The sequence below is a fragment of the Haliotis rubra genome, unplaced genomic scaffold (genome assembly GCF_003918875.1).
Source record: "Haliotis rubra isolate DU_JTF1 unplaced genomic scaffold, ASM391887v1 Scf157, whole genome shotgun sequence".
Taxonomy (NCBI): Eukaryota; Metazoa; Mollusca; class Gastropoda; order Lepetellida; family Haliotidae; genus Haliotis; species Haliotis rubra.
Window position 1 is genome coordinate 902267 of NW_025765525.1, and position 22873 is coordinate 925139.

Genomic DNA, 22873 nt, shown 5'->3' on the forward strand with positions numbered 1-22873 from the left:
CATACCAAAAGACGTTAAAATATGGTACTTGTTGGTCCCTGCCTGGCGCTCGGCATTAATGGGTACAACAAGGACTGGTCGGCTCGGAGTCAGTATAATGTGTCTGAGTGGGGTAGTCATGCTTAACTGCGGCATGGTATCTCAGTGGGCTAGCACTATAAAACCAGCTTCAGTCTGGGCTAGTACAATCAGACGCACATACACATACACAAGCATGCACGTCGTCATATGAGCGAAATATTCTCAAGCACGACGTTAAACCCAATTTCACCTCACCTTTTCGTAACTGCAAAGTCACAGGCGTTAAGTGCAGGGCTTTGATATCGGAACAAGGGCGTTTGGGTAGCCTAATGGTTAAAGCGTTCGCTCGCCACGCCGAAGACCCAGGTTCGATTCCTACATGGGTACAATGTGTGAAGCCCATTTCTGGTGTCTTCCTCCGTGATATTTGAGCTGGAATATTGCTGAAAGCGGCGTAAATCCATACTCACTCATCGGAACACTTAATTCATTGCCCCCTATCTTGGCAACAACACAACAGAGAAATCGACAATTGGAGACGAATCATTTCAGTGAAGTTTAGAGGGTGACCATTACGGCCGAAGATAGCTGTTAGATTGCTCAAATTTACAGTATGACAACCTGCCCTTTATGTAACAGGGGTGAATAGAATAAATATCACTTTTTACTTGTATCGTCTCCTTTTAGTACAACTAAAATCAAATGATTTCAAAAACCATGTATCACCAATATGAAAATGCATACATAACAAATCACACCATCGTGCTTGTTAAGTTGAACATGCTAATAAATGAAGGATGAATATAATTATGATTGTTGCCACTACAATACGTGTAAATTGATGTTCGTGCAATGTATATGAGCGGATGGCCTTCACGGTAATCGATTGATTGATTATTTGCCTAACTACATTGGAGCCTTCTTTAAGAACAATGAAACCTAACTGTAAGATCATCGCCATCATCATAATCATCATCATCACCAGAACTATAATGATAACCTACATGTCATTGAATGACATACTTATTCAGCAACATCTTGGAGCCGTACGGATTTACAGAACTAGTGGGGACTTGAAACAGTTCAGTGATGCAGAAATCGGCTGATATATTATTTGGTTTATGCCCCAGGTGTTTTCTGCTTCAATGCACTCTATCACGTGATAGAGTGTCGGGCAAAAAAAGTATATACTTGAAATAAAAAGCGATAAAAACAGTTGCCGAAACATTACGAACTAGAGGCCTAAAACATACTATGATACTCGTATCAGACACACCACGACCGAATGACTATCTCCTATTTGTTTCATTTTAGCCACAATCAAATATGGGTGTATGTTTCTTTCCTAGCAGTTCATCATTAAAAACACCCCCGAGTTCCACTCAATCAACTCACTCAATACAGTTTTAATTCAAAATAACACTAACAGAATCATGTAACATAAACAGGACAAAATAAATATTTACTTTTTGTTTGTTCGGATATTACACAAGATAGTTAATTGTTAGTGCTCGTCTCTAGAGAACATCGATCTGCAATCAGAATTCGACACCGTCAATAACGTTATCCAAACGTAAATCCTCCAACGTTTAATGATGTACAGTGTGGTGGTGCATTCACTGAGTGAGACTCGCACCTGTGACTTCCCAGGGATGTGCCGGGAGATGTCGCTTCCTTGTTGACAGAATCAATACCCCCTCGCCATCATCACATAATAAACAAAATGACAAAACGCTGAGCCGGCATCCTTGGAACCATCGACCATTACTCAGTAACGCCACGACGTGAACACCGCACTACACGGCTTTTGTGCTACATCGTCGAACACTGTGACTAATACTTGAGAACACAATGTATCTTGAAGCACTGTTTGACCATCAGCCATAATCTATTATCGACTGGAGTTGTGTTGTAACCTAATTTACACAAACGTATTTTAGACCTTTTTTCGCAAGAGACATCCTTGAAATTTGAAAAGTGATCCTGTTTAAGTTTGTAGTGGTGAGTTTTTGTTTTTGCTTGCTTTTTATCTGTTACTTTTCTTGTTTGGTTTTGGTTGTTGTAGGAACGTTAGGCAAGTCAATAACTTATAATCTTTAACGGAGGTACTTAATGTTTGAATGTTAGTTTTGGTGGATGTCTTTTTAATGTAGTATTTTGTGTTGTTGGTATTGTTGTCTGGGTTTGGAGTTGGTTTTTTCCTTTGTTTTGTTTGGTTGGTTTTGCTTGTTTTGTTTTGTTGTATGTTTGGGTTGTTGTCGGGTTGTTTTTTTGTGTTTTGTTTTGTTTTGTTTTTTTGTTGTTGTGTTTTGGGGGGTAGTGTGTATCTTTTTTCTTTTTTTTTTTGGGGGTGAGGTGTGTGATTGTTTTGTTTGATATTGGTTTTGTTGGGTTATATATATGTATATATAGACATACATACATACATACATACATACATACATACATACATATACATACATACATACATACATACATACATACATACATACATACATACATATATATATACATACATACATACATATATATATATATACATTTATAGAGCGCTAGAATCCAGCAGAAGCTGCTCAAAAGCGCATCAGTTCCAGGAAAACACTTCAAGCAATAGTTATAGATTGAATGCTTCCCTCTATAATTGAGGCTTTAGCTGGGCCTTGAAAGTGGATAGCTGTTGTTCTGATCTTAGGTGAGGGGGTAATCTGTTCCAGAGAACTGGACCTGCTTTACCAGAAGATCTATCTCCAAACATCCAAACGCCGTGATATATCCAAACATCAAGTAGATTCTGTTCAACTGATCTTAACTGATGGACTGTTGATAGGTTTCTATCATGCTGGACAGATATGATGGAGCAAGACCCTTCAGATATTTGAATACAAGAACGAGGATCTTGTATTGGATTCTGTGGTGGACAGGAAGCCAATCCCACTTCGCTGTTCTAGTGATGATTCTTGCAGCTGTATTTTGTGCTTTTTGGAGCCTATTTATGAGTTGTTCTGGAAGGCCATATAGCAGCGAGTTACAATAGTCTATCCTGGATGTAACATAGGCTTGGACTAGAGCTCGTGTGGTATCCACATCAAGGTACCTCCTTATCAGACCAATATTTCTAATGTGGTGGTATGAACTCTCGCAGACAGAGTTGATATGGGTCTCTAACCTGAGTAACGCGTCAAAGACAACCCCCAGATTCCTGGCATGTGGACTTCTGGGTATTGTGTGTTCGCCAATTTTGAACTGTGGCAGATGGATCCTTGTCATGGTTTGCTTAGGGCAGATGACCAACAACTTTGTTTTATCATCGTTCAATTTCAGAAAGTTTGATGTCATCCAGTGCTTGTGTGCTCTGGCAATGTCACCAGTTGGTAGCGTGTATATAGTGAACAGGATCGGCCCAAGAACAGACCCCTGTGAAACACCATAAAGTAGATCTGTCTTCTGTGAGTTTACACCACCGATGCTTACAACCTGTGATCTATTTGACAAGTACGTTCGGATCCATTCCAAGGCTGAACCCTGGACACCGATCCGGTTATCCAGCACATTAAGAAGAAGGGTTGGGGTGGTTGTTTTGGTTTCATATTCACAAACGGTGATTCTCGTGCATTTAGAGAACACTCAGGAAGATGCAAAGATATTCCCCACTGTTCATCTATGTCATGTTTCACTTTGAACAGTCTCTTTCCGTCATATTATTTACGTTCTTCGTACGTTGTGTTGCAGCTTGAGATGGACAACGCGCAGATTTTAAGGAACCACGCCCTCTTTCAGAAGAGCTGGACCAACTGGCCTTGTGATCATGGACTCCCCTCGCTGTCCAGCGGGTCACGGACCTCCAAGGCCACGGGGTCAGATTCACTGGACATGTCCCTTGCTACCAGTTCCAAGTCCGGTAACTCGCAGCCTCGATTTCGAACGGTCAGTATGCTTCACAATGCTATCTAGATGTAGCGAAACAGGCCACCGTCATTTAAACTCGCCGTTACACAATAGTTCATCATGGAGGTTGTAAAAGCTGACGAACTGAGGATCGGGTGGACATAATGGGCTCCCTTGTTGACCCGTTGACCTCGTGTCGATGTTCATATAAACCACTGCACAAAGCATAATAGAACTACGTTTATTGTTACTCTGATAACGGCGGTGGGGTAGCCTAGTGTTTAAAGTGTTCGCTTGAAGACCCGGGTTCTATTCCAAACATGGGCGCGACATGGTGTCCACCGCCATGATATTGTTGGAATATTGCTAAAGGCGGCATAATACCTTACTTGCTGTAACTCCGATACTTTAACATAGACTTTGGGCACACTTGCGGGTTGGTGTGAGGATAAATCAACTAGGAAGATACAACAGTTCTCAGTAAAGTGTTATAATACATATAATGGTGGGGCATTGTTAGATTGAACTCGCTTTGAACGGTATAGGGCCCGTAAGTAGATCACGGCTCTTCGCGAGACCTCAGTGCTCCTTGTAACAAACAACGTACACTTGGTCCGGTCAAAGTAAAGTCCTATTAATTGGCAGTCGTTCAATTTGGAACCAGAACTGGTTCTTGAATATACGCTTGTCACCGGAAATCTGATACCGGAAGTAAGCTGGGCCCCGTCTCTCATGTCGCGAGTTGACGCGCAAAAGGAGCCGGGAACCAGCTTAGTACTGGGAGTCGTGCCTATTTCGTTTAAATCAGGGTGTGGAAGCATCTGTAGCTGATGCAGGTATTTGATGTTACCAACCACTGTGATAACACCAACGAGCACGGATACGATGATGACAAACCGGGAGTTAGTTGACCGGGATTCGAACTCAAGACCAAAGGGGCCGCCTCCGTGGTGTAGTGGTTAGAGCGTCCGCCCGGAATGCGGAAGGTCGCGGGTTCGATCCCCGACCGCGTCAAGATATGGTATTTGTTGGTCCCTGCCTGGCGCTCGGCATTAATGGGTACAACAAGGACTGGTCGGCTCGGAGTCAGTATAATGTGTCTGAGTGGGGTATTCATGCTTCACTGCGACATGGTATCTCAGTGGGCTAGCACTATAAAACCAGCTTAAGTCTGGGCTAGTACAAGCAGCCGCACATACACATACACACGCATGCACGTCGTCATATGAGCGAAATATTCTCAAGCACAACGTTAAACCCAATTTCACCTCACCTTACCTCACCTCACGACCAAGGGACGCAACAATGTAAACGGATCAAACGGATTCCACAGCAACCTAACTTAAATGTTTTAATTTCTTTCAGAAAGTTCCAAACTAGCAAGGAATATCATGTTTATTTTTGGTACATTGGTTTTGGCGTCTTAATGCCATGGAATTGTTTGCCAGTGGGCAAAAGGTCGATTCCCTGGCCGCGTCATATTAAAGACAGGTAAATATAGTACTCTGTGTTACCTCGGCATGAAATGGAGACAAGGACTAACCATCTCGGTCAAAGCAATCAAACACACACGCGCGCATGTCTTTATAGGTGCAGGAAACAACGTGAAACCCCATTTCATCTTCAATGTTCGGAGCAATTTACCAATGAAAGTTGTTTGTACGTTTAAGTTTGTGAAACTTTCTTGAATCCTTCACAGTTGATTCAGAAGTCATGTATTTCCAACTTATTTTCCGATGTTGCAGTAAATATCCTCTGTTTTCAGAACCGCGTCGTGTCAACATCAGCGTTCTCCAAGTCCGCCACAAGTTCCCTCACTGCCAGCAACAACAGCGTCGTAGCCAAGGGCAACCAGGTGTTGGCGGACAGACGGGAGAAGAGAGCAACAAGACGCAAGCCCTGGACTGAAGACGTCCCGAAAATAGAGTCAAATAACAACACCTATGTCGGTAAGCCGGAGTGAGTGAGTGAGTGGAAGGGTGGGCGTGTGAGTGAGTGAGTGAGGGAGGGCGTTGGAAAAAGGACACGGGGTGTTTTCCGTTTATATGGTATGAGAGTATTGATGACAATATGGAAGACGTATGAATTTCGTGTTGAATTGACGTGGTGAGGTGGGAAGATGTATGAATGGCGCGTTGAATTGACATGGCTAAGGTGGGAAGATCTGGGCCTAGATTTTCGAAGCTCTCTTAGCGCTAAGATAGTTGTAAGTTAATGTTAATGTATGGTACTTACGACTATCTTAGCGCTAAGATAGTCTTAAGTTAATGTTAATGTATGGCACTTACGACTTTCTTAGAGCTAAGAGAGCTTCGAAAATCTAGGCCCTGTGAATGGCGTGTTGAATGGCTGGGGGTGAGGTGGGAAGATGTATGAATGGTGAGTTGAATTGACGTGGCGAGGTGGGAAGATGTATGAATGGTGAGTTGAATTGACGTGGCGAGGTGGGAAGATGTATGAATGGCGTGTTGAATTGACATGGCGAGGTGGGAAGATGTATGAATGGTGAGTTGAATTGACATGGCGAGGTGGGAAGATGTATGAATGGTGAGTTGAATTGACTTGGTGAGGTGGGAAGATGTATGAATGGGGCGCGTTGAATTGACGTGGCGAGGTGGGAAGATGTATGAATGGCGTGTTGAATGGCTTGGGGTGAGGTGGGAAGATGAATGAATGTCGTGTTGAATTGACATGGGTGAGTTGGGACGATGTGTGAATGACGTGTCGAATGGACATGGGTGAGTTGGGTAGATGTATGAATGACGTGTTGAATGGACATGGGTGAGTTGTAAAGATGTATGAATGACGTGTTGAATGGAAATTGTTGAGTTGGGAAAATGTGTGAATGGTGTGCTAAATTGATATGGTGAGGTGAGAAGAGTATGAATGGCGTTTTGAATTGACGTGGGTGATGTGGGAAGATGTATGAATGGTGAGTTGAATTGACGTGGCGAGGTGGGAAGATGTATGAATGGCGCGTTGAATTGACGTGGCGAGGTGGGAAGATGTATGAATGGCGTGTTGAATTGACATGGCGAGGTGGGAAGATGTATGAATGGTGAGTTGAATTGACATGGCGAGGTGGGAAGATGTATGAATGGTGAGTTGAATTGACTTGGTGAGGTGGGAAGATGTATGAATGGGGCGCGTTGAATTGACGTGGCGAGGTGGGAAGATGTATGAATGGCGTGTTGAATGGACATGGGTGAGTTGTAAAGATGTATGAATGACGTGTTGAATTGACGTGGGTGAGGTGGGAAGAGTATGAATATCGTGTTGAACTGACGTGGGTGAGGTGGGGAGATGTATGAATGGCGTGTTGAACTGACGTGTTGAGGTGGGAAGATGTATGAATGACGTGTTGAACTGACGTGGTGAGGTGGGAAGATGTATGAATGGCGTGTTGAACTGACGTGGAGGATATGAGGAGGAAGCATTAATGTCATTATAAGTAAACGTCGGTATTATGAGAAAAAGGAAACATCTCCTCACACAATAACACGTGGCAGAGAGGAACTCAACAAATCCTGAAACGTTATTTTTGACAGAAGCCAGCATTTGATGTTGCCTCCGTCCTGCCCTCACCGCACAGATCACAAGGGGGACACATTTATATCTTCACGACACGTAACAAAGGGCCTTTCATTAAACAAACATGCACTCCACATTCACAACAATGTATGTCATCAAGGAAACATCAATCAACATCCGATCAAAGCTACAGAAAGCCTCAGCACAACACATAAAAATTCAAATTCAACTCAATAGTCTGTGGAAGTCAGAAATCGATGTCCAATAGTATTTGCCATCAACTATGCATGGTCGTCAGCATCTGTATGCTACGTAAAGTAACTTAGTAACTGTCCTAAAGTACCTTAGTAACTGTCCTAAAGTACCTTAGTAACTGAACCTTTACCCTTCTTGTACTGTGAAGGGTAAAGGCTCAAAGTACAAAGTACTGTGACTATGTGTCCCAGTCCACCCAGCTGTGAATGGGTACCTCGTTAGGATGAGAAGGCCACAATAACTTGGTGCGCCTAGTGGCTGCAAGAGTTGTATCATCCCCAGGGAGTTGAGATTGATAACACGATGTGCCGTTGAGACTGACATCCAATGATCGAGAGGAAAAAAACCCAGCGCCTTGAGCAAGCACTAGGTGCCTGGATATGTGCGCTATATAAATATCATATAATAATAATAATAATAATAATAATAATAATAGTTGTACCTTGGAATATTAAATCAGTCAACTAGACTCTTCAGGGTACTAAGAGTGATCGGAATCTCTATGGGACTGAAGGTTGCTTCCAGAAAACTATCGTAAAGTTAAGGTGGTCTTAGGCTTCCGTGCTTTACCATGGGCGTACGCTGCGCTCGCCAAGTCTGGCAGCTCTGCTTCCCTGACGACTATTTTAGGAACGGGGTTCTAGTCTGTCACACCGTCCCTGAACCATATCATAACCCCTTCCTGGTGGGACTTTTGTAATGCAAATGTCATCTTTCATCTCACTGGGGCTCATTTTTTATAGAAATGAAGTTTTAGGGACCCGCCGTTTGATATTCTAGAGGAATGGATTTGGATGCGAGCTGTGTGGGGAATCATATGGAGATAAGAAATATTTTATATCAGCGTTTCAAAACACGCATTGTTTTCTGTGAAAGCAGAAGCTGATCAGTTTACCGAATTTTCACGCTACACCTTTTCAGACATCCAACAAATAATTATTTTCTTTTTGTTAAAACAACAAATCATTTCCTTAAAAAATATCCAATTCCCTTCGTGGGTTTACATTGTGCTCAGTGCTTTAATGCTCGTGCTTGTTATTATAGGACGATCATGAATTAATTATGAAATAAATTACATTTCTTTATTCATAAGCCTGTGTCAGTTATTGGTTCTTCTGAATCTCTAAGGATTATATGTGAGTTAATCACTTAAGCTGTCACGAGTTTTAATCCCGGAGATTAGATTTAATTTCTTAACATCAAATATACATTATTTTGTGATTCGGAACGACAAGTCGATAGGAAAATCTTTGTCAACGGGACGGTTAATTTGTTAATTGTTTTCGGTTAGTAGTTTCTCTGAAGAGGGTTTGTCATTGCATTTTGTGTATGGGATGGTCAATACGGCACATTGATCATCGGGACAATGCTTGACCTGTGATGGACAAATGGACTCATAGGGTCACCCAACCTGCACATGCTTATGTCAAGGATTTCCGTTTTGATGTTGCTTGGAAATATTGTTTGTGAGGGGTGATGGGGAGAAAACGACTCTTATCATCATAATTTTATATTGATTCATGGTCAAAATCTTACAATAGGATGTGCTTTTAGCAGAGAATTGTGATGAGTATGGAAAGGCTTTTATCGCTCTTATTTCAATGGCGTTTAATCGGATTTGAGTTGAGAAACAAGTGAGTGAGTGAGGTTTTATGCCGCTTTTAGCAATATTCCAGCAATATCACGTAGGGGACACCAGAAATGGTCTTCACACACGTGGGAAATCGAACCCGGGCCTTCCGTGTGACGAGAGAACGCTTTAACCACTGGCCTACCCTTCAACACTTTAACCACTAGCCTACCCTTTAACGCTTTAACCACTAGCCTACCCTTTAACGCTTTAACCACTAGCCTACCCTTTAACGCTCTAACCACTAGGTTCCCCTTTAAAGGTCACATAAACCCTAGGGGGTACAAATACATAAATCACTAACTGGCATCGTTATAAATGAAACCCCGTCATTAAAACTACTCATTTCGACCTTTAATTGACTTAAATCGACCTTTTTGACAACAGTGCACAATTCTCACCCGCGAACGAAATTTCAACCAATCAGAGCGGCGCGCCTCTGTGACGTCATATGAGGAATAGCTTTGAGGGACGATGCAGAATTCATCTACATTTTAGGGGGTAAATTATCGTGTTTACAGGCTTGTATAAACCTGAAATCGTGACAATTGTTGTGGAAAATGAAAGCTATATGTTCTCACAATCTACTGTCATTTAATTTTGTCTCCTGCTTTGCCTAGTTTCCGAGTTACAACTTGTTTTCATAGACGATTCTGTCAAAATCGATTGGTGTCGTTAGGCCCTATTTGTATAATGACTGATCCAAATTGATCCCATTTCTGTGTTGTTTTACCTCGATATTTTATCATGTCATGTAAAAATCTGTTTGTATTCTCAAAACAGTGTCGGCCGATAAGTTTTCACATGCAATACAGCAATTAATACTCCCTCGTTGTAACCCGTGTTAGGTGGTATAAACCTACACATGTTATTTGTCATCATTCACTTGATGGTCAGTTAATGAATTTATAACAGGTATAATTAGTGGTAACACACTTAGATTACCCGACAAAGGTTCCCATTTGGCATTTCTTGTGTCTGGAGTAAATATTCAACATTATAAACATCGATCAAAGGATTAACCGATAACACGCTTATTGATTAACTACTTTTATCTTACACAGCGGAATTGTCAAAAGGTAGTGTTTATGTATGTAGATTTACTAATCTATACTGAATACACTCTGTCGTGTCGGTGTCTGCGTAAAAACAACGTCCTTCTTTCAAAGGATTAACCGGCAATACATTGATTGATTGCCCATTATTGGCTAACTAAATTACTGTTTTTAAAGAAAGGCGGACATTATGCAATTAGTTGCCAGGTGTGCTATCTTGGGTGACCAATGAGACTATACACCAATACCTGAAAAGATTTATCACTTTTTCGTATATTAAACTGTTAAAAGACACATCATTTGGAACAGTTTTGTGGATATTGATGGATATATTCCTCGAACAAGGTAATGGCCTGATATTGTTCCTATAACTTTAATCTGTTTTAATTTTAATATTTGCATTTTTGTTTTATTCATTTGTCGTAGCATTCAACAGAATCATTGTTTTCGCCGTGAAGTGTAATGAGACAGACAACATGCACTAGGGTGTGTGTGCGAATTATGATTCACATTGGCAAACTATAAAATGTCTAGATATTACAGTTCTGTTATAAATTCACTATAAGTATCAGCAGATCGTCTGCTTTTATTTAGTTTCAAAATGCATACAAGTGTGATAATAAACTAATTAGGATTATAAGACCAAATATAAAGACGAACATTGACTAGTATCTACATACTGGTGAGTGGACATTAACCATGGGAATGTAGCAAGAAATTTATCGCGCAGTATTGTGACTTCGACCCCCACCTCGCTTCCGTGGAAGAAATCGTTATGTTATAAGTTGTGTCATGCAAAATCCGTTTGGTTATGATTCCAATACATATTTAACAACGAGTAGAAAGTAGTCTTGATTTTCTAACTTGATGAAAACAAACTATAATCTCATTAATTCTAACAGATTTTGTTATTTTTAAAAATGGCGGCGCCCTGTCGGGAACATCCGCCAGTCTGCGGATAAATGGTATTTAGGTTTGTTTTCACCGAGTTACAAAATCAAAACTACTTTCTACTGGTAGTAAAATATGTATTTTATTGATGGCCAATAGCGTATATCATAACAATTTCTCTCGTGGCAGCGAGGTGGGTGTCAATATTATACTACTTACAAAATTATTGTTACTTCGACCACAACCTCACTTCCGAGGAAGAAATCGTTATGTTACAAGTTGTGTCATAGAAAATCTTTATGGTCATCAATCATATGCATATTTTACTACAACTAGTAAGTAGTTTTGATTCTTTAACTTCCGTGAAGCGATCTGAACACAAGTAAGATATCGTTTCAGGCTTCCACAACGCTCGCTTCGCACTCACAAACATAACCCATTTAGCACGAACTGCGGGGTCCTGTGGAAATCTGTGCATGGGCACACCATCGCCCGACCCCTAGGAGCAATTGACGACAAAGCAACGATTCGGCATATGGTCGTTGATGTCGAGAAATCATCAAAATGATGAGCGTGCTACACATTTTCTATACAACTAACTGAAAATCGTTCCTCATATGACGTCACTGCAGTGCTCTGGCGACAGAGTTACGTAACCTGTCTGTGGTTTCGTTGGCGGGCGAGAGGGAAGCAGGCGACTTTTTGGCCACTTTTAATCGCTCGGTATTAATTAACCACAAGTTTTTAAAGAATAAATTTGGTGTTCCGCATAAGTCTAACCACAAATCTTTCATATGTAATGGTTAAAAGAGTAACAAAAAACAAAGTTTAGTGGTTCTTTAACGCTTTAACCACTAGCCTACCCTTTAACGCTTTACCCACTAGCCTACCCTTTAACGCTTTAACCACTAGCCTACCCTTTAACGCTTTAACCACTAGCCTACCTTTTAACGCTTTAACCACTAGCCTACCCTTTAACGCTTTAACCACTAGCCTACCCTTTAACGCTCTAACCACTAGGCTACCTTTTAACGCTTTAACCACTAGCCTACCCTTTAACGTTTTAACCACTAGCCTACCCTTTAACGCTTTAACCACTAGGCTACCCTTTAACGCTTTAACCACTAGCCTACCCTTTAACCACTAGCCTAGCCTTTAACGCTTTAACCACTAGCCTACCCTTTAACGTTTTAACCACTAGCCTACCCTTTAACGCTTTAACCACTAGCCTACCCTTTAACGCTTTAACCACTAGCCTACCCTTTAACGTTTTAACCACTAGCCTACCCTTTAACGCTTTAACCACTAGCCTACCCTTTAACGCTCTAACCACTAGGCTACCCTTTAACGCTTTAACCACTAGGCTACCCTTTAACGCTTTAACCACTAGCCTACCCTTTAACGTTTTAACCACTAGCCTACCCTTTAACGCTTTAACCACTAGCCTACCCTTTAACGCTTTAACCACTAGCCTACCCTTTAACGCTTTAACCACTAGCCTAGCCTTTAACGCTTTAACCACTAGCCTACCCTTTAACGTTTTAACCACTAGCCTACCCTTTAACGCTTTAACCACTAGCCTAGCCTTTAACGCTTTAACCACTAGCCTACCCTTTAACGCTTTAACCACTAGCCTACGCTTTAACGCTTTAACCACTAGCCTACCCTTTAACGCTTTAACCATTAGCCTACCCTTTAACGCTTTAACCAGTAGCCTAGCCTTTAACGCTTTAACAACTAGCATACCCTTTAACGCTTTAACCACTAGCCTACCCTTTAACGCTTTAACCACTAGCCTACCCTTTACCGCTTTAACCACTAGCCTACCCTTTAACGCTTTAACCACTAACCTACCCTTTAACACTTTAACCACCGCCCTGGGAATCTGCTGCCTTCGCATATGAAAGGAAATGGTTTGATTGAATGTGACTGGTTTATATAAAACAACTCAGCCAAGAATGGTTGCCCTCACTGACCTTCACTAACATTATGATGTTACATACGCTCTTTTCGTACAGGCAGTTTGTTAACCTAGTGGTTACAGCGCTCGTTATGCTTACAACTTGAAGCCTATTTGTTGAATATTGGTAACACAAACCCTCATTTACTGACTAATGTAAACCTAAGACTCAACCTCAGAATATACCCGTGTAAATGAAGACTTAACCTTAGAATATACCCGTGTAAATGAAGACTTAACCTTAGAATATACCCGTGTAAATGAAGACTTAACCTTGGTATATACCCGTGTAAATGAAGACTAAACATTAGAATGTACCCGTGTAAATGAAGACTAAACATTAGAATATACCCGTGTAAATGAAGACTAAACATTAGAATGTACCCGTGTAAATGAAGACTAAACATTAGAATATACCCGTGTAAATGAAGACTAAACATTAGAATGTACCCGTGTAAATGAAGACTAAACTTTAGAATATACCCCCTGTAAATGAAGAACCTTAGAATGTACCCGTGTAAATGAAGACTAAACATTAGAATGTACCCGTGTAAATGAAGACTAAACCTTAGAATGTACCTGTGTAGATGAAGACTAAACCTTAGAATATACCAGAAATCCAGCACTTGGAAATCCAGCCGTATAGTTCAGACACTACGTTTTCGCTTTTGATTACGGAACGTCTATCTGCCCAAACTTTGATTGAGTAACTAACACCTACGTTTGCAGGCTGCAGAGTAACACATCAGTCTTGTCGCCTCATCACCTGGTGTTCGCACCTGTGTGTGTCACATGATTAGTTACGTTCCTGATTACAAAAGCATCACATATTGATTTCGTCTCTGTTACCTTTGCATTTGTGGGTTATGCCATGGTCTGTAGAAATAGCTATATGATGACGAGGGTGATAATGACCACCAACGGTGAGTGTGAATAAGCGATTAAGGTTTTGCGCCGATTTTAGCAATATTTCAGCCATACAACGGCGGGGGACACCTAAAACGAGCTTCACATATTGTACCCATGTGGGAATCTTCCGCGTGACGAGCTCCCCTCTCCCCGAGATCGTGTGTTCTGATTCTCCTCTTGTACAAAATACATCGTTAGTCCAAACCTCTTTAGTGTGCCACCACTGCTTCACACAACACACACACACACACACACACACACACACAACACCACACACACACACACACACACACAGAGCACTCGCATACACAGAGCACTCGCATACACAGAGAGCCACACAACACAACGCACACTCACGAACACACAACAGACACACACATATACACACAAGACACAAAACACACACACACACATACTCAATACACATACATGCACACACAACACTCATGCACGCACAGACATACACATAACACCACACACACAACGCACGCACACACACACTCACATTTATAAACACAAAACACACATGCACACACACAACACACACAGGCATACACAGACACACAATCACTCTCTCTCACACACACACATGCACGCACATTCAACACACACACACACACGTCGCTAAATCAGCGCAGTGATCTTCACCACGTTTGACTTCACCTCAACTAACCTCACTTCACCATACCTCACCTCACCTCACCTCACCTCAATTTATATTCAATATATTTTGTGAATTCGATTTTATGCCGGTAACATCCAACAATGTCCGCCTGCAGCATGACTACACTCAAAGACTTAGCTACCTGCATTGTACACAGCCAGGATACCGTATCATGTCGGTTAGCATGACGTGAAAACTATAACTACAAGACCGTCTCGCTTGTTTTGAATAATACTGTAGCTTAGCTCATGTGATCCCTGGAGAACACCGTGAACATCTCCAGCAAATCCGTAACCCTTGATGCGTTTCATACAATATCAGTACATGTCGCTACAAGTTATATTGGTAGATCTATCAATCAATTTCTCGTTGTTTTATATTCTTCAGAAATCCACTATGAGAAGGCACTCCCTAAGGGCAAATGGATGGAGTTTAGACAGAGGCAGTACGTGGCCAACCCCAAATATGGGCATCTGTACGAAGTCAGGTAGGTTACCAAGGGATCAACCATTTCATATTCTTCGATTGGAGGTGGAGGCAGCATTTCTTCAAAATAGGTGATGGAAAACAGAAAATACTAAAAAGACGATTTTCGTGTAAATATCGGAGATTTCCTCTATTAAAGGGAAAAACAATTTGATCGGTTCCTTCTTTGACAGGAAAAACATGTTTGATATAGGAACCGACAAAAGTTCTGTTTGTAATGTTAACTGTCCATAGCTCATAGAACAGAATGAATGAGTATGTTTTAGTGGTTTTAGCAATGTTGCTGACATATCATGGACTTGACACATGTTAACAATGTAGGGAATCAGTACGACGAGGGGACGATATTAACCATTAGGCTACTTTACACCGCTTAGAAGAGGAGGCGGTGGGGTAGCCTAGTGGTTAAAGTGTTCACCCGTCACTCCGAAGACCCGGGTTCGATTCCCCACATAGGTACAATGTGTGAAGCCCATTTCTGGGGTCCCCCGCCGTGATATTGTTGGAATATTGCTGAAAGCGGCGTAAAACTTCACTCACTCACTCATAGAACAGAGGCCGGGTTGATAACATGAATCTGTGAGATCAGGTATGAAAGTCACAATGGCGCCGCGGATACAGTAACTCATATAGTAGTATAACATTTCGATCAATAGTCCGTGTGGATCCAAGATGGACAAATGATCACACTTCGGCATCAAACAATGTGCTCTTGATTGCCAATCCCTTAATCAACTTCATTTGTGCTTGACAGGACCGACCTGACCCCCCGGAGACAGAGCCCGCCCCCTCCCAGCACGTGGTTATGGGAGGAGGAATACCGTATATGGAGGTTGGAGGAGGCAAGGGAGGGTATCTCTTCCGTGTCAAGGTATGCGTCTAAAAAGGATGTGTTTCGTCCCCTAAAAGTCATTAATAATGTTCTGTAGTGCTCATATAATGATTTATTAATTACATTCTGAGTTAAAATTTGCAAAACTACTTGTAGTTCTTTTCTCCAATCTCCATATTCATTGTGCAATGCACGACAGAAATTCTGACGTCATGATTCCAAAGGACATAACTCTAAATTCTTGTTCGTATCACGTTCAGTTATTTTTCCATGGTATTAAAACGGTAGAAAATTACGAACGTTTTGTATTGCTCTTGTTGTATTATTCTTTCCGCATTACGGGAAAATACATCAAGTCGTAATTAAAGTGTAAAAATTATGATGATTTATTCCCCGTTGTTCAGCTCTCTATCGAAGATAGGCAGTACGACGTCGAGGAAAGGGATGAAGAAAGACAAGGAGAAGCCGCACGCTGATCTGTTCGCGTAAGTCGACATAACTGTCGATTAATATATTTATATATAGTTGAATCCACGACTCGATGCTTGGTCAATGGATCCGTAGTGACTATAATTGACTATTGACCAAACAATATCTTTTACTTGCTTCTTGTGTTTCTGTCCTTTGATTATACATGCGTCTCTACATTGGATCTCTATCCAGTGTGTCTCTGTCTATTGGATCTCTATCCAGTTCGTCTCTGTCTATTGGATCTCTATCCAGTGTGTCTCTGTCTATTGGATCTCTATCCAGTGTGTCTCTGTCTATTGGATCTCTATCCAGTGTGTCTCTGTCTATTGGATCTCTATCCAGTTTGTCTGTGTCTATTGGATCTCTATTCAGTGTGTCTCTGTCTATTGGATCTCTATCCAGTGTGTCTCTGTTTGATCTCTCTCTGTCTATTTGATCTCTATCCAGTTTGTCTATTTGATCTCTATCCAGTTTGTCTGTGTCTACTGGATCTCTATCCAGTGTGTCTCTGTCTATTGGATCTCTATCCAGTGTGTCTCTGTCTATTAAATATCCGCCTAGTGTGTATCTGTCATCTGAATTTCTTCCTGGTATGCTCTTGTATCATGGATATCTGTATATTATGCCTCTCCACTGAATATCTGTCTACTATGTCTCTGCCTATTGAATATCTGTATATTATGTTTCTCCATTGAATATCTGTGTATTATGTCTCTCCATTGAATATCTATCTATTATGTCTCTGCCTATCGCGCGTTTCTGTTGAATATCCGACTAGAGTGTCTCTGTCGATTGCGTCTCTGTCTATTGAATTTCCGTCATGTGTCCCTGTCTGTTAAATATCCGTCTATTGTATCGCTGTCTATTGGATACCTGTTTATTGTGTTTCTGTCTATTGTGTTTCTGTCTATTGTGTCTCTGTCTATTGTGTCTCTGTCTATTGTGTTTGTCCGCTGTGTCGTTGCAGCCAGTACCACGCCTACCGCCTAGACAAACAACGTCGCCAGTACGCAGCCTGCAACATCCAGCGTTACGTCAAGGGCTGGCTCATCAGACACAAAATACAGAAACTGAAGAGAAACGTGAGTTGCCATGACAACAGATACGTGAAGCCAGCATCACCTTGCTGGTTTCGAATCAAGATTCGTACTAAACACAATTCTTCGGTTTTTACCATGTATGGTATTCCGCGCCGTGATATTGCTGGCATAATGCTAAAACCGGTGTAAACCCATTCACACACCAACGAAAAAACTAACGCCGTGTCAAATATCCCTGCTCGGATTCCAAAAGATTACAAGTACCCCCCAAAAAAACCTGATAATCGAATGTGTTGTATAATTTATAGATATGTATTTCTTAAACGCCTCAGTAATATTCCGACTGCACGACGGCGATCTTCCTATGGTCTATTTTGGTCCATATAAACCAGTGGTTGATATTATGCGCACCATGCAGTCACCCAATAAAAGTAATCGAGTCTGACCACCCGATCTGTGTAGTCTATCTTACAAGCCCAACAGGCTGCTGGAGCCTATTCTAACCCGCGAAGATCCAGGATCCGTGAACAGGATCGGGTGGTCAGGCTCGCTGACTACATGTCATCGTATCCCATCGTATGTCATCGTAGATCGATGCTCATGTTGTTGATCAACTGAATTGTCTGGTCCAGGCTCGATTATTAACAGACCGCCGCCATATAGCTGGAATATTGCTGAGTGCAGCGTTATAACAATAACCAAATCAACCTGACCATAAAGCAACAGTCAACGTCGTTAATAGTTGACACATACAACTACAATGAGGGCGGACACATATATCAAACGTATATAATCTTCGGAAGACGGTGATTACATGACATATATTATGGATGACGTCTTCTTTGTTCTTTGTACCGACGTTTCATGGATTCTTCTTGACTCTTTGCCAGATCAACGGGCAAGCTATAGCCCTGAAACGTCTTTACATAGAATAAAGGATTTCTTATCCATTTGCTGACAACCGTGTTGTGGAACTTGGCAAACTTAGGGGTCTTCAAGAACTTGATATCAGCCCCTTTCACTGATGGGCGTCTGTGTCAGTGTTTAACTTCCCGGTGATGTTTCCTGATCCCGTCAGTGTTGTGGTTAATGGACTTTCTATGCTATTGTGCTGAAAGCGGCGTAAAACTAAACACACTCACTCACTCTATTGCCCACAAATCGTATACACTCTTTAAAAAGGAAACGTAGAAGCCATTTTTAGAAGAATTTATTGCGTTAGTTTAAGAGCAATTATTTCATGTAATTTCAATGGTGAAAAGGTGAATATTCTCATGTCTATGGACAAAGAGTTCGTCAACTCAAAAGCAGCCTTCATTTTTGTGTTTCTGTTTACTTGAGTCCACAAGATGGCGTCAAGGTCAGTACTTTGTAGGGCCACCATTGGCAGACTTCGTTGATGTACCGATTCGCTATCAAATTCCCCTGAACCACGACTAAGTCAGATCTTTGTGTGATGGATATCGCACCCCACACACTACCACCGCCGAATCTGTCGACCTGTCGGATGCAATAAGAGGCAAAACGTCCATTTCTCCGACGGTAAACACGCTGTCTTCCATCTCGCCGGTGAAGAAGAAATCGTTCATCACTGAACTAGACGAGACTCCAGTTTCTAAGGTTCCAGGTCCGGACTCTACGACATCACCGCAAGCGACAGCGCCGATGGAAGTCTCTCAACACAGGGGCGACAACTGGCCTTCCTGGTCGAATACCGCAATCGATTCCTGACAGTCTGGTCGGAAATTCTTCTCAAACAGGGATGCGTTTTGCAGTCTCCACGGTTGTGATACGACAATGACGCAAGTGAGCAACCCGGATTTAGCGGTCCTGGGCTTGGGTGGTAACTCTTGGACGGCCGCTTCCTGGGCGATCATAGGAGGAATTGGTCTGTAGGAAACGATCCCAAAGGCGAGAAATGGTGCTCTTATGAAAGTTGAAATGTCGGGCAACTGCAGACTGCGACTCCCCAGCTTCAAGGGGTCCTATGGCGATGTTTCGGTTGGCGGACACTCAGTCGTGGCATGATGATTTCCTCTTTTCCAGGAATAAAACGAATAAAGATAATTAAACACATGAATCTTTGCGTTTTTATAGTCACTGTGATTGTTACCGCATGCTTTTCCGCTTACTTGCACGTGCGTTTTGCTTTGCATGTTTCCTTGGTGACGTTTTAGTGAATATTTCTTAAAACGCTTCTAAAACAAGGGGGAAAGTTATAATTGCCGCGCTTTGGCTCTGGTGCTGTTTAAAATCACGCAAAGATGACGTTTCGGAAAGAAATAGTATATTTGAATTCTTTTTCCCGCTCTTACCTGAGTCCAATATTCTCAAAATCACCTATGCGTTTCTTTTTTTTAAGTGTATTAGTCATATAGCCCTGCACTTACGCTATTATTGGCAATAGGCACTTCTATAAAAACTAAAAAAATATTTTAGAAATGCATATTCCTGTAAAATACATTTAAAAATGCAATTGATTAAACTAATGGTATTTAGAAGGGTCTCCAATAAAGTTGATGGAACAAGTTGCGTTGACATTTGTACATAGCGATGTTACCAGGACAACCTCACAAGTATAGACACGCTGCCGACAATCGGCGTCATGCGCCCCGTTTCACGTGACCCATCGCCTACACGAGTACTATTTCCTGTGGACGTAAGCGTCAGACTTATAAAACTTATTTTCTGTATACTTCATTGAAATTATTTATACAAGATCAATACATGGTCACCGTCGGCTGATTTCCATTGTGCAGCAGAATTACTTGACTTGCGCGTGGAAATTGTTGGCAGAAAAAGTTAGATCGGAGACAATACGCCGTCGACGCCACTGTATGGTCCCTGGTTAGATTGAAGAGCACAACAGTATGCAAGATCGTTTGATACCGCTGGGAATATACAGATTGTCGATAAATAAACCATCTGTGCCACCTCAAGCGTATATTTCTGCAACTTGAGCAATTGTTCTGTCATAGAGTCGCTCTACTGCATCGCTTATGTCATGCCGTTGGGAAAGGTATTGTTTAAAAACATTCTCATAGAACTTTTCGTGATGCTTTCTAGAAATAATGCAAGGAAGCTTTCGTTGTAAGAAACATCACTTTTTACGTTGTTTGCGGTTGTTTTAATTAAGGCATAGATATTGAGGAGTGGGTGGATTGAAGTGTCTTTGAATGGGGTGGGGAGCATTAGAATAATGCATCGAGTCCTTTAATGTTCAGAATAATGCATCGAGTCCTTTAATGTTCAGAATAATGCATCGAGTCCTTTAATGTTCAGAATAATGCATCGAGTCCTTTAATGTTCGGAATAATGCATCGAGTCCTTTAATGTTCGGAATAATGCATCGAGTCCTTTAATGTTCAGAATAATGCATCGAGTCCTTTAATGTTCAGAATAATGCATCGAGTCCTTTAATGTTCAGAATAATGCATCGAGTCCTTTAATGTTCAGAATAATGCATCGAGTCCTTTATTTTTTAGTTGTAAGATTCAAAACCAGTGGAATGTTTAGTGTCTACTCATTAATCTTGTGGCCCTAAAGATGCATTTTGTTCGTGATAAACATATTGAATTACTTTGCATTAATATTTTGTGGCCCGCCTTTTCTTTTCTGTTTTAATAATAGTCTTACACTTAATTATATATTTCATGCATATATTTTTGAACATATATCGAAATTTTAAACTAGAATCGCACATCTTAAGGCACAAACATGCCCCCTACCCTGCTGTGCAAGCTTACGTTCTGTAGGATATACAATGTCGTTTAGGGTTGGTGGGGTAGCCTAGTGGTTAATGCGTTCGTCGAAGACCCCGGTTCGATTCCCCACATGGGTAAAATGTGTCAAGCCCATTTCTGGTGTCCCCCGCCGTGAAATTCCTGGAATATTGCTAAAAGTGGCGTAAAACCCTACTCATTAAAGTCATTACATTGGATTCAAAGGTGTATCGGGTGGTTCTAATGGATGTTGAGTATGAAACTCTCTTGCATGCTAACCAATATATAAGACCTCTTCTTAAACGCTGTCTTGCTGAATATGCCGCTGTATTGCTCATTCTATCACTAGATTGTCTGGTCCAAATTCGATCACCCACAGGGATCTATCTTGACGCTGATGTTTTGACGACTTATGACATATACAGCATGAGAAGCTGCTGATCAAATCAAGTTGACAATCTCAATCCCATCAGCCGCTTACCGGGCATTAATTATCACAAACATTGGTCGCTCAATCTATATTAAGTGAAAAGGGTGTAGCTTCGTCAATACTAAAGAGAATTTAACACCAGTTTGTTTTGAAATTTATGCAAGAGCACTTTAATTAAGGAAATAATCAATCCTCTACCTATTAGTCTCTATAAGCATTGTTCTCGATATAGTTTCAAGTACATGTGTAGCCAGTTACCTCTTGAATAGACAGAATACAATCGGTCGAACAGCTGTGCGTCCTCAGAGCGAAGCCGTGTTTTTTGTTTCACGCCCTAGAGACTTGACAATAGGTGCATCAGTGACATCTCGCTTCACCGGTCCCATTAGTCTCCCTGATATTTAAGTATAGCATGAATAATTCACATTGAGAAAATTATTTGATTTCATATTCGGGATCATGACGAGTAATTGATATATTCCAGGATAATTGCTGAAAGACTTATTCAAACTGATTTCATTACTTGAAAAACATGGGATGGGGTGTTCAATTATTCAGTTCTTCCAACTCCACGGAATGGAAAAGACGCCTCGCGTGGCACATTACTTCAGGCATAGACGAGGCGGAGAACCGTGAAGATCCGGGTTAGATTTACCAACCCATGCTTGCCGTTAGAGGCCACTAACGGGATCGGGTGGTCATGATCGCTGACTTGGTTGACACATGTCATCGTATCCCAATTGCGTAGATTGATGCTCATGCTGTTGATCACTGGATTGTCTGGTCCAGACTCAATGATTTACGGACCGACGCCATATAGCCATAACAAATGGGGCATAGGTTTATGTGTCTGCATTACAGTCAGTGTAATACTTAAAGGAAGACAGCACGTTCATGTAGTGTGTACCGATCTGGCTTGCATATCCAAAGTTTCTCCGGAAAAACACCAAGCTGGATCATGTCAGAACATATGACATGTCAGACGCATTATTAAATAAGCTGTCATTCAGACTCATTATTCAGTAAGCTGTCATGTCAGACGCATTATTAAATAAGCTGTCATTCAGACGCATTATTCAGTGAGGTGTCAT

The 22873-nt window shown here is 41.5% G+C and overlaps 1 protein-coding gene across 1 annotated transcript; it reads left to right on the plus strand.

The window, feature by feature from the left end:
• Window positions 1–1764: 1764 nt before the first annotated feature.
• LOC124271033 lies at window positions 1765–18565 on the plus strand. Its single transcript, XM_046706092.1, has 8 exons — window positions 1765–1932; window positions 3751–3945; window positions 5672–5855; window positions 15189–15288; window positions 16042–16158; window positions 16524–16604; window positions 17558–17672; window positions 18521–18565. The coding sequence occupies exons 2-8, from the start codon at window positions 3757–3759 to the stop codon at window positions 18563–18565; spliced, it is 831 nt and encodes a 276-aa protein (XP_046562048.1). The 5' UTR covers window positions 1765–1932; window positions 3751–3756.
• The last annotated feature ends 4308 nt before the right edge of the window (window positions 18566–22873 follow it).

Bases quoted from the DNA above. Each gene is read 5' to 3' on its own strand.
- LOC124271033 (XM_046706092.1), top strand. From the start codon at position 3,757: ATGGACAACGCGCAGATTTTAAGGAACCACGCCCTCTTTCAGAAGAGC. The intron at 5,856-15,188 runs GTAAGCCGGAGT...TATATTCTTCAG, and splicing joins AAATAACAACACCTATGTCG to AAATCCACTATGAGAAGGCA. The intron at 16,159-16,523 runs GTATGCGTCTAA...CCCGTTGTTCAG, and splicing joins GGTATCTCTTCCGTGTCAAG to CTCTCTATCGAAGATAGGCA.